The sequence below is a fragment of the Fundulus heteroclitus genome, chromosome 14 (genome assembly GCF_011125445.2).
Source record: "Fundulus heteroclitus isolate FHET01 chromosome 14, MU-UCD_Fhet_4.1, whole genome shotgun sequence".
NCBI lineage: Eukaryota > Metazoa > Chordata > Actinopteri > Cyprinodontiformes > Fundulidae > Fundulus > Fundulus heteroclitus.
In genome coordinates, this window is record NC_046374.1 from 602,456 (window position 1) to 613,704 (window position 11,249).

The 11,249-nt window shown below is 41.9% G+C and overlaps 2 protein-coding genes across 2 annotated transcripts; both read left to right on the forward strand.

The window, feature by feature from the left end:
• The first annotated feature begins 594 nt into the window (after positions 1–594).
• On the forward strand, positions 595–4,672 carry LOC118565893 (cell wall protein DAN4-like). The gene is made up of 2 exons (XM_036146952.1): positions 595–699; positions 3,456–4,672. Exons 1-2 carry the CDS (start codon positions 678–680, stop codon positions 4,670–4,672), a joined length of 1,239 nt encoding a protein of 412 aa, XP_036002845.1. The 5' UTR covers positions 595–677.
• A 17-nt stretch (positions 4,673–4,689) lies between these two features.
• LOC105917924 (putative ferric-chelate reductase 1) lies at positions 4,690–8,943 on the forward strand. The gene is made up of 10 exons (XM_036145994.1): positions 4,690–5,408; positions 5,524–5,715; positions 5,832–5,921; positions 6,077–6,209; positions 6,314–6,490; positions 6,626–6,708; positions 7,765–7,956; positions 8,041–8,413; positions 8,521–8,670; positions 8,774–8,943. The coding sequence occupies exons 1-8, from the start codon at positions 4,830–4,832 to the stop codon at positions 8,182–8,184; spliced, it is 1,590 nt and encodes a 529-aa protein (XP_036001887.1). The 5' UTR covers positions 4,690–4,829; the 3' UTR covers positions 8,185–8,413; positions 8,521–8,670; positions 8,774–8,943.
• Positions 8,944–11,249: the final 2,306 nt, after the last annotated feature.

The window sequence follows — 11,249 nt, forward strand, 5'->3', positions numbered from 1 at the left end:
CGATAGCCTGAAAGGGCGAAGCTTATATAAAATAGAACATGTTTATACTTGTATGAGGATCTACTGGAAGGGCCATTAAACTTTATAAAACAGTATTGTTTTAGAGTATAATTTTGAGGAAAATTATAGATTCTGAAATTTCCACACATCTCTTCAGTATTTTTTAGTTCTTGATTTTCTGTTGTATAAATTGGGCTTTCCTACCATAGGCTTTTCACAATAGTTTGTTGGATGACATTCAGTGATCAGCTGGCTTTTATAATTATACTTAAACAAAACTGTTAAATCACCTGTCTAAATTATTTTGCGAATGCAGGTGGATTCACATATAAATGTGTATATATATATATATAGATAGATAGATAGATAGATAGATAGATAGATAGATAGATAGATAGATAGATAGATAGATAGATAGATAGATAGATAGATAGATAGATAGATAGATAGATAGACAGATTAAGCAGTTTGCTGCACTCCACCAGGTGAAGCATCCCAAAAAAGTGTTCTCGTTTGTTGTCTTGACTCCTCCTTCTAAAGATAAATAGTGACACAGAGTGAACAGGTTTTACATTTTTCCCTGGGAGTCTCCAGATCGCATTAGAAACATCCCACCTGCAAATCATATCTTTGAACACAACTAAAGAGATTTTGTATCAAAGGAACGATCATTTGCAATGAAGACAAGAACATTCACAGGTAAGAACTAAAACAAATTCTCTCTAATTAAAAGAAAAGACCTTATTTTATTAAGCAATATTAAAAAATATTTAAATTACAGTTGAAATTTAAATCACCAGTTAAATAGAGACATGCATTTTTTTTTCTATTTGACAATAAATCAGATTAAAGCTGTAGTTGGTAATCCTGTTCAGAAACACATTTTGTTATACTGGGTAAAATCATCCTTCCATCATGAAAGTAGTCAATACATTATGTGTTCACAAAAAGGACGTTAAAAGGATCATTCTCAGTGGGAGATGGAGGCCTAGAAAAACTCTAACCAACCTCTGCCGTTCAGTCCGGATGGCAGGGATTTGTCAGCGTTTTGGTCCTGCTCTTACCCCCCACTTTCCCTCAAGTTCCGGGGGATATCGCCTTATCTATTGGTTGTCCCATATGCCAATTATTCTGACGTGCTCACGTAACACCACTGGCCATGCTCGTTCCTTCCTAGTTTCCGCTTGCTGGATATATATATATATATATATATATATATATATATATATATATATATATATATATATATATATATATATATATATATATATATATGTAATGTATTAGCTTTTTAGGCATATATATATATATATATATATATATATATATATATATATATATATATATATATATATATATATATATATATATGCCTAAAAAGCTAATACATTAATTGTTATTATTATTAGTAGTAGGAATTGTAGTAGTTGCTGTGCCATCACGCAAGTTATTTGTTTATTAAATAACCCTTGGTCTGTTAGGTATTGTCCAGTGAATATCAGCCCAAACAGCTGATATCAGGGCGATAGTTAAAAGGGTTATTCGAGCCCTAGCATTCTTTCAACAGCAAACTCTGCACACATATAGAACAACAACTTCTGTTCAAGTACAATAATTTCCTAACAAGAATAAATGAACATCCAGAGAACATCACTATAGAATGTCTGAATTAACACTATATTACAATCAACAAATCCTCTCTACGTGGCCACGTGAAATTTATCTAAACTACCAAGCAAAATTTAGATAAAAAGAAGCTAAGGAACTATATACACGGAAAAGAAACAAAGGGGCATATAAGCATAGCTGAAAACCATCACAAGAATGATTCAGTGAATCTTGGTTCACTGCAGATCTAAATCAGAGATCCAACGTTTATCTTAAACACTGTCGAATGAGATTAAATTGTTTTAACTAATTTAGATCAACATTCGGTACATGTGTTTAACAGATTCACAATGCCAAACCTGAGTTAGACAAAACATTACTTTGAAGTTTAATTTTATTAATATAGCACCAATTCACAACACATCTCAAGGCACTTTAACTTTACAAAGTCAATTTCAGTCAAATCATACAAATTGATCAAAATCTTTCCAATCCAGTAGATTGCATTGAGCTTGTCTCTGTTATTGCCATAATGGAGGAAGAGCAAAAATTTGTGCAAATGGGAATTGATCCGTTTTGACGCAAATTGCATGTCCTGTCTGGCAGTGTAGCATTAATTATTGCTGTCTTAATGCCAGAGAGAGCCCAACAGATTTTACTTTCACAAGTGTACCATTACTGCTTTCGCCATATTGCTCTGCGTGATTTATATATGCAAAAAGATATGTCAGATTTTATTCTGGGACTATTTGATGTTCAATGGACACAAAAATGGGAAGATAGAAGAGAAAAAAAAGATGAGACAAAATGCTAAAAGGGAGAAAATGTGACAAAAATAGAGGAGAGGAAAAGGAGAGAACAAGATAACATCCTCGGAGTCTGCTTCTACACCTGCAGAGAGACCCACCCCTCGGCCAAATTAGTGTCTTTAAATATTATACTACTGATTATTTTGACAACCCTACTTGTGGACATTGGGAGCTGATGTCTGTCTCAAAAAAACACATCTTGACAATAAGGATTCCTAACTCTATCTGCATTTGCAAACTGTAAACTGTTTTTGTACTGCTTATGGAGTAATGGACATAGTCTCATATCCTTCCTTTAAAGTTGGAGAGCTTGCATATTGGACATTCCCATGGTGTTCATTTGTGCATACTATGATTGTTTTAACAGAAGAACGTAGCACCTTCAGATAATTGTACCCAAGCATTAACCAGATTTTTGAGGTCCACAAATACTATTTCTGTGTAATATTTTTAAAAAGGTCACTATGATTACACACAAGAAGCAGATGTGTGAGTTTTGCCTAAAAGTTCAACCACAAGTTAGACTTAATTTATTTAGACGTTGGGAATTACCCCATCTGATGCTCACAAATCACCAACAGGTTCCCAAATTGTTTAAAGATCTTATGTTATGTAAACTTCTGACTTTAAAGAAAGTAAGATAAAAACTCAAAAAAATAAAAAAAGATCAAGTTCATTGTTCTGGCATTTAGGAAATGGAAATAATTTTAGTAAGCCTATATTACTTAAAACAGGAAATGTAAAGTCGGATTTTAATCCCAAAAGAAAAATAGTTTTCTTGTCAACTTGTCAACTATCTATGTAAAGTTGTTTTATGCACATAAGAAGAATATTTGTTTTTAGAAATTGAAGGTTTTTTAAGATGTTTATTTGGCTACTAAATATGAATTGTGTTGTAATTTAAAATAGTAACATATTTTATATATCAAAAATGTGTGTCTGTATGAAAAAAAGTTTCATAAATCTTCCTGCCTCCCATCTAAGTGTATTGACATTTTCCTTTAAAAAACAACTTAATTATCTCAACCTTTTCTCTAGGCATGGATAAAGGACTTATCCTCTGTGTTCTGTTGGTGACACTGTCGTGGAGATTTATGGGCACAGAAGCAACCACCACACATATGGCAGAAAGCACGATGACAAGTACCACTATGTCGACAACATCAAATAGCGGCACGACAACTATGGCAGAAAACACAGTGACAAGTCCCGCTATGTCCACAACACCGACTAGCGACATGACAACTACAGCAGAAAACACAGCGACAAGTCCCGCTATGTCCACAACACCAAATGGCGACATGACAACTACAGCAGAAAACACAGCGACAAGTCCCGCTATGTCCACAACACCAAATGGCGACATGACAACTATGGCAGAAAACACAGCGACAAGTCCCGCTATTTCCACAACACCAAATGGCGACATGACAACTACGGCAAAAAACACAGCGACAAGTCCCGCTATTTCCACAACACCAAATGGCGACATGACAACTACGGCAGAAAACACAGCGACAAGCCCCGCTATGTCCACAACACCAAATGGCGACATGACGACTACGGCAGAAAACACAGTGACAAGCCCCGCTATGTCCACAACACCAAATGGCGACATGACGACTACGGCAGAAAACACAGTGACAAGCCCCGCTATGTCCACAACACCAAATGGCGACATGACGACTACGGCAGAAAACACAGCGACAAGTCCCGCTATTTCCACAACACCAAATGGCGACATGACGACTACGGCAGAAAAACACAGCGACAAGTCCCGCTATGTCCACAACACCAAATGGCGACATGACGACTACGGCAGAAAACACAGCGACAAGTCCCGCTATGTCCACAACACCAAATGGCGACATGACGACTACGGCAGAAAACACAGCGACAAGTCCCGCTATGTCCACAACACCAAATGGCGACATGACGACTACGGCAGAAAACACAGCGACAAGTCCCGCTATGTCCACAACACCAAATGGCGACATGACGACTACGGCAGAAAACACAGCGACAAGTCCCGCTATGTCCACAACACCAAATGGCGACATGACGACTACGGCAGAAAACACAGCGACAAGTCCCGCTATTTCCACAACACCAAATGGCGACATGACAACTACGGCAGAAAACACAGCGACAAGTCCCGCTATGTCCACAACACCAAATGGCGACATGACAACTACGGCAGAAAACACAGCGACAAGTCCCGCTATGTCCACAACACCAAATGGCGACATGACTAACTACAGCAGAAAACACAGCGACAAGTCCCGCTATGTCCACAACACCAAATGGCGACATGACAACTACAGCAGAAAACACAGCGACAAGTTCCGCTATGTCCACAACACCAAATGGCGACATGACAACTACAGCAGAAAACACAGCAACAAGTCCGCTATGTCCACAACACTGACTAGCGGCATGACAACTACAGCAGAAAACACAGCGACAAGTTTCGCTATGTCCACAACACCAAATGGCGACATGACAACTATAGCAGAAAACACAGCGACAAGTCCCGCTATGTCCACAACACCAAATGGCGACATGACAACTATTGCAGAAAACACAGCAACAAGTCCCGCTATGTCCACAACACCAAATGGCGACATGACAACTATTGCAGAAAACACAGCAACAAGCCCCGCTATGTCCACAACACCAAATGGCGACATGACAACTACAGCAGAAAACACAGCGACAAGTCCCGCTATGTCCACAACACCAAATGGCGACATGACAACTATTGCAGAAAACACAGCGACAAGTCCCGCTATGTCCACAACACCAAATGGCGACATGACAACTATTGCAGAAAACACAGCGACAAGTCCCGATATGTCCACAACACCGACTAGCGGCATGACAATTACAGCAGAAAACACTGTGACAACTGCTGCTACTGAAAATATGTCCACAACTGGATCAACACAACCTCCTGCAGTGTCACCAAACAACACAGTGCAAACTCTTGAGGTAAGTGAACAATTTAAAAACAGTACCAATGAGGAGAGTTGGAACCTATAGATGATTTTGCTGCTTAAACTGTAAACCATTCCATCCACTGTGATGACCCCTGTGTTTTTTGCAGACAGACATTGATAGAACTCAGTGTGGATCTGACCAGCTGTGTGTAGCTGAGCCCCCTAAGTGTGATCCCTCTGCAACAGTATCCTGCTTCTTCCTTGGTGCCAAGCGGCAAAGTGGTCAGAATTTTTTTTTTGAACTCTCAGGGGAGTCAGATGGCTACATAGCAGCAACTATAACAGATGGCAATACAAAGGTATTTCATTGTAATCAACGTACATAAAGACAGAAGCACTAACAGCCCAAGCACGTTGTTTTACTGTAATTTTGTTTCTCATGGGACCATTTACTTTACCAATTGCATTCCTACAGGGAGATCCGACCTATATCTGTGCAAAGAGCAAAGGTCGAGTCCAATTCATTGGTGCGCTCCTCAAGAATGGTGTGCTTACTCCTTCAGAGGTGAGTTCTACTTAAGGATTTATGAACAACAAAACAGCAAAGACCAATGGCAGCTATGTAATGAGTTCATAGCCTTTTGAAATTCTGACTTTTCTGTGAAAAAGCTCAGCTGCTTAACTTTCTAAAAAATAATTTTCTAACTGTCTGCTCTGCAGCTCAGTGTGAACTCTGTGAAGGGCAAAATCACAGGCAAACGAATTCAGTGCAGCTTTCTTGCCACAGTTCCAGATCCAAGGACCCGAACGACAGGCATCAGGCTTTCAGTTTCCACAGGAGATTTTAATGAAAGTAAACTAGATCTCACAATGACTTCCCAAGAAAATATAACATTTTCACAAGAGTGAAAAAAATATATTTTAATGTTCCTAAAAACCATGTGCTTCCACACTCAGCTGATGAATCCCTGGGAGCTGCAACACCTGTAATAAAAACCGACCCAGTAGACCTGGGAAACCCTAACATCACTGTCACCAATGTGATCAGCCCTAACACAACAACCCCATCACCAACAGCCGCAGGAAACAATCTAACCACAGCAGCACCATCTAACAACGCAACCACAGCAGCACCATCTAACAACGCAACCACGGCAGCACCATCTAACAACGCAACCACGGCAGCACCATCTAACAACGCAACCACAGCAGCACCATCTAACAACGCAACCACAGCAGCACCATCTAACAACGCAACCACAGCAGCACCATCTAACAACGCGACCACGGCAGCACCATCTATCAACGCAACACCAGCGGGACCGTCAATAACCATCATACCCCAACTTGTTGTAAGGAATGCATGAATACAGAGAATTATTGGCAAATGTTACACATTACAATTCATAGTGAACTCGTCTGGTTGTGGTCCTACAAGGCAAATTTTGATCTGGCCTTCATGTTTTTTCTCAGGGAATTTTTTTTTCATCCGGGCACATCTCCCATTGAAGTTAAACTAACTGGCAGCAAGACCTAGGCATGCTGCCAGTTATTTTAATTATCCCCAAATTAAATACAGGAGAATATCTAATTTCAAAGTCTTTTGTGGTCTTTTTAAATCCCTTACCAGACTCATTAGCTACTACAATGTTCTTTTTGAAGGCCTTAAGGAGAACAAACATCACAGTTGCCATGGGGCTTCTCATCAATTAATGAGCTTTAATTGTTACCTTTAAAACACATTAGCTGCGTTGTGCTGAAGTGCAGAGAGACAGGAAGGATTAATGGACTCCACCCTTGGATGATGTTATCAAAAGTTATGACACTCCTGAACAGAAAGGGTTCAAAAAGTGTTGCTTAGTTTTTACACCACTAAATCTGTCTATCTGTCTCTATCTATGTTTGTGCTGTTTTCACGTGTGAGTTGAGCTGTCTCCCTGAAACGGGAGAAACAGCTGAAACAGAAAAAAAAAAATAAGGTTCAAACTACAACGCAGAGTAGGTCCAAAACGTGTAGAAACAAGTGTTGGTTGTGCATTAAAAACATTAACAGCATGAATGTTTGGTGACCCCCAAAAGGAGCAGTTTGAGCAGTTTGGTGCTCATTTCATCGTATCAAAGGGCGAACCTCCTTCAAAAGGTTCAAAAATATTCTAATCATGTGTTCCTGATGGGACATGCCGATGTGTAAAGTTAGCCCCTTTTACTAAATATTGCAAGTATTACAGAACATTTTCCCCTCCTGGTTATATAGCTTTTTTGCTCAGAAATTCAAATGCAGTATGAATACATTCTACAAAACTGCTGAGGCTCATAGGGTGGTCCACATGACTAAAGAAAAAGATAACTTGCATCTTTTATTATAGTTTTTAAAGTACAAGATTTAAAATATGTCTCCACCCTTGCAGGCACCTGTTTCCCAAGAAGAATGTGGTTCCACCAAGCTCTGTGTAGCTGAACCGTCAGAGTGTGATCCCTCTACAGGGGCCAATTGCTTTTTCCTGTCTGCCAGGCGACAAAGCGGCCAAAATTTTGACTTTGAGCTCTCAGGACAAACTAGAGGCTACATTGCTGCTGGCGTCTCAAATGCTGCAAGTCAGGTATTGCATGTTTTTGTGGTTGTAGATGAAAGCAGCATGAAATCTAAACATGTCTAACTAATATCACGTTATATGGTTCTACAGGCTGGCAGTCACAGAGCCTACATCTGTGTAAACAACAACGGTGCTGTCGGATACCTAACTGGTACCATTGATAATTCAGTGCTTAATAGGACAAAGGTGAGTTATGCGCTTCACAGGAAGAGTTGGTGGGAAGGGGTGCCTTAGTCAGTTTTTATGACCCAAGGTCTCTATGAACATTTGAGAACTGATTCATGTCATCATAGTTTTACTTCATTAAACTGTTTCTCTCTACAGAAATTGGACTCAAGCAATCAGCGGGGCAGAGTCAACAATGGCAAAATCCAGTGTACATTTACAGCTGCACTACCAGACACACCTTCCCGAGCAAGCACCCAATACTCGTTATCAATTACAACTGGATCTTACAATGCCAGTAAGCAATCACTAGGAGCACTTATAACCTGTTACCTAGACTCAAAGACTTTGAGGCAAAGTCATTTACATTACAACTAATTTTGTAATTCTCACATGTTCTCTCAGGTTCTGAGATGTTTGGAAGAGCGGATTTCAAAGTTCTGACACCTCTTGTAAACATTTCTGATCCTGCTGCTAACATCTCCAATTTGCTGGCCAATGACACCTCTGCTTCCTCTGCTGTTCTGGTCACACCCACAAAGTCATTCCTGCCAGGTAAGCTGATGACAATTTTTGTTGTTTGTTTTCTAAAGCTGCAGGATCTTGAAAAAGAAGATAAAAAAGTAATTCCCTTTATCTTCTTGTCTCTCCCCTATAGCTCTGCTGGTTACCGTGTGTATGCTGGCTTTCACCGTAATGTGAAGAAACCATCATCAGCATATTTTGTAATGACTTTTCATTTGGAAATTTAAGAGAATTTGTTGGCAAATGTTTTACATGTTTTACTCCCGAACCATTGCTGTGAATCAAAATACATTCTTTGAATTATGATGCCTTCACTGGTGGATGTTTTATGCACATTGTGTGCAAATGGGATGATAATAAGTAATTTTGACATTTGTAGAGATAAACAAAATATTTTTATATATGTTATTGTAGCTTCAAAAAGAAGTTTGTCAAAAAGTTTTTTGCAGTTAAATAAATTATTATTATTAATTTATTCAAAAGTCCCAGTCGTTTTATTCCGTGTCTTCAAATTTTGGTTTCACAAATGTTTTGATTTCCTTTTTTGTCTTACTTTACTAAACAACATCCTCACACAAAAGGGGCACAAAGTAATTTAATCTGATAATGCCTTTATAATTGTCACGAACCAGAGACAGAGGACCCAGTATTCAGCCAGACAAGAGAGGTTTTAAGCAAAAAAACGGATTTAATAATAAAACAGGGACAGGCAGACTCAATGATCAAAAGGGCAGTCCAAAATCCGGTACACTAAAGGCAGTCCAAAATAGGCAGAAGTACAGACAAGGATAAGGCAAACTCAGAATATCACAAGGCAGGTCCAGGTCAGGAAAAACAGGTAAGCAATCATTCAGGGCAAGAAAATCAGGTTTAGGGATCAGGCTGGCTCAGAGTCAAAAAGGCAATCGGGTCGGTATTAACAGGGCTATCAGAAATAAAACGCTGGATAAGACTCACCATGTGGTTTGAATTGATCTGGCAAATTGCAGAGGTTTGTGGCAGGACTATATAGGGGAGTGAGCAGGTGAACAGGAGTGAAGACTAATTACTGACATGGGTGGAGTTTGTCAGGAACAAGGAAGTGACTGGAAGAAAACTGACACTGATTGGATGGAGACTGGAGAAGAGGAGTGACAGGGTGTTGACTAGGAGGTGAGCTGGCAGATAGCTGGCAGGTGAACTGAGTGACTGATTAAAGGCTGGATACAAAGAAGTGAACTGAGCAGGCCAAGTGACTTAACAAACTACTCCATAAACCAAAACAGAACCTAAACCTAAGACTAAACAAAACACAAGCTATAATAGAAACCAAACAAGAAAGAACCCAAAACCGATTTAAAAGGCCGGAGAGTTAACTAATAAATCAAAATTAACAAACAGCCAAAACAAAACCCAAATCCTGACAGAGCCCCTCCCTTCAAGACGGATACCAGACGTCCTTACACAAGACAAATGATAAACAAAAACAGACTAGACTGGGCGGGTGGAGGGAGGTGCAGGACGGAGGGCTAGAGTAAAACAAATGTCCAAATACAAACTAAACAACCCACGACGAGTCAAGTCCTCCGGTGGACGTCCCAAAGGACGGCCTCGGCGTGTCAGGTTCTACGGCGGACGTCTCGAAGGACGGCCTCGGCGTGTCAGGTTCTCCGGCGGACGTCCCGAAGGACGGCCTCGGCGTGTCAGGTTCTCCGGCGGACGGTCTAGGCGTGTCAGGTTCTCCGGCGGACGGCCTAGGCGTGTCAGGTTCTCCGGCGGACGGCCTAGGCGTGTCAGGTTCTCCGGCGGACGGCCTAGGCGTGTCAGGTTCTCCGGCGGATGTCCCGAAGGACGCCCTCGGCGTGTCAGGTTCTCCGGTGGACAGCCTAGGCGTGTCAGGTTCTCCGGCGGACGTCCCGAAGGACGACCCCTGTAAGACGGGTAATACCGCGGGTGTCCTGTAGGACGGCCCCGGTTGACAAAGATGTCCGGCGGCCGGTGGCGGAGCAGCAACCTCGGAGGCCGGCGGCGGACCAGCAACCTCGGAGGCCGGCGGCGGAACAGGACCTTCAGGAACCGACACTGGAGAGAGAAAGAGCAGAACCTGGCGCCGGACTAAAGGCTGGAGACGGCGCCGGACTATAAGCTAGAAGAGGCACCTCGCTACAGGCTTCAGGTTCAGGAGGCGCCTGGCTACAGGCTACAGGTTCAGGAGGCGCCTGGCTACAGGCTACAGGTTCAGGAGGCGCCTGGCTACAGGTTCAGGAGGCGCCTGGCTACAGGCTACGGGTTCAGGAGGCGCATGGCTACAGGCTTCAGGTTCAGGAGGCGCCTCGCTACAGGCTTCAGGTTCAGGAGGCGCCTCGCTACAGGCTTCAGGTTCAGGAGGCGCCTCGCTACAGGCTACATGTTCAGGAGGCGCCTGGCTACAGGCTACAGGTTCAGGAGGCGCCTGGCTACAGGCTACAGGTTCAGACGGGGCCTGGCTACAGGCTACAGGTTCAGACGGGGGCCTGGCTACAGGCTACAGGTTCAGGAGGCCCCGGGCTATAGGCTTCAGGTTCAGGAGGCCCCGGGCTACAGGCTTCAGGTTCAGGAGGCCCCGGGCTACAGGCTTCAGGTTCAGGAGG

Bases quoted from the DNA above. Each gene is read 5' to 3' on its own strand.
- LOC118565893 (XM_036146952.1), top strand. From the start codon at position 678: ATGAAGACAAGAACATTCACAG. The intron at 700-3,455 runs GTAAGAACTAAA...CCTTTTCTCTAG, and splicing joins GAAGACAAGAACATTCACAG to GCATGGATAAAGGACTTATC.
- LOC105917924 (XM_036145994.1), top strand. From the start codon at position 4,830: ATGTCCACAACACTGACTAGCGGCATGACAACTACAGCAGAAAACACA. The intron at 5,922-6,076 runs GTGAGTTCTACT...TCTGCTCTGCAG, and splicing joins GTGTGCTTACTCCTTCAGAG to CTCAGTGTGAACTCTGTGAA. The intron at 6,709-7,764 runs GTAAGGAATGCA...CCACCCTTGCAG, and splicing joins CCATCATACCCCAACTTGTT to GCACCTGTTTCCCAAGAAGA.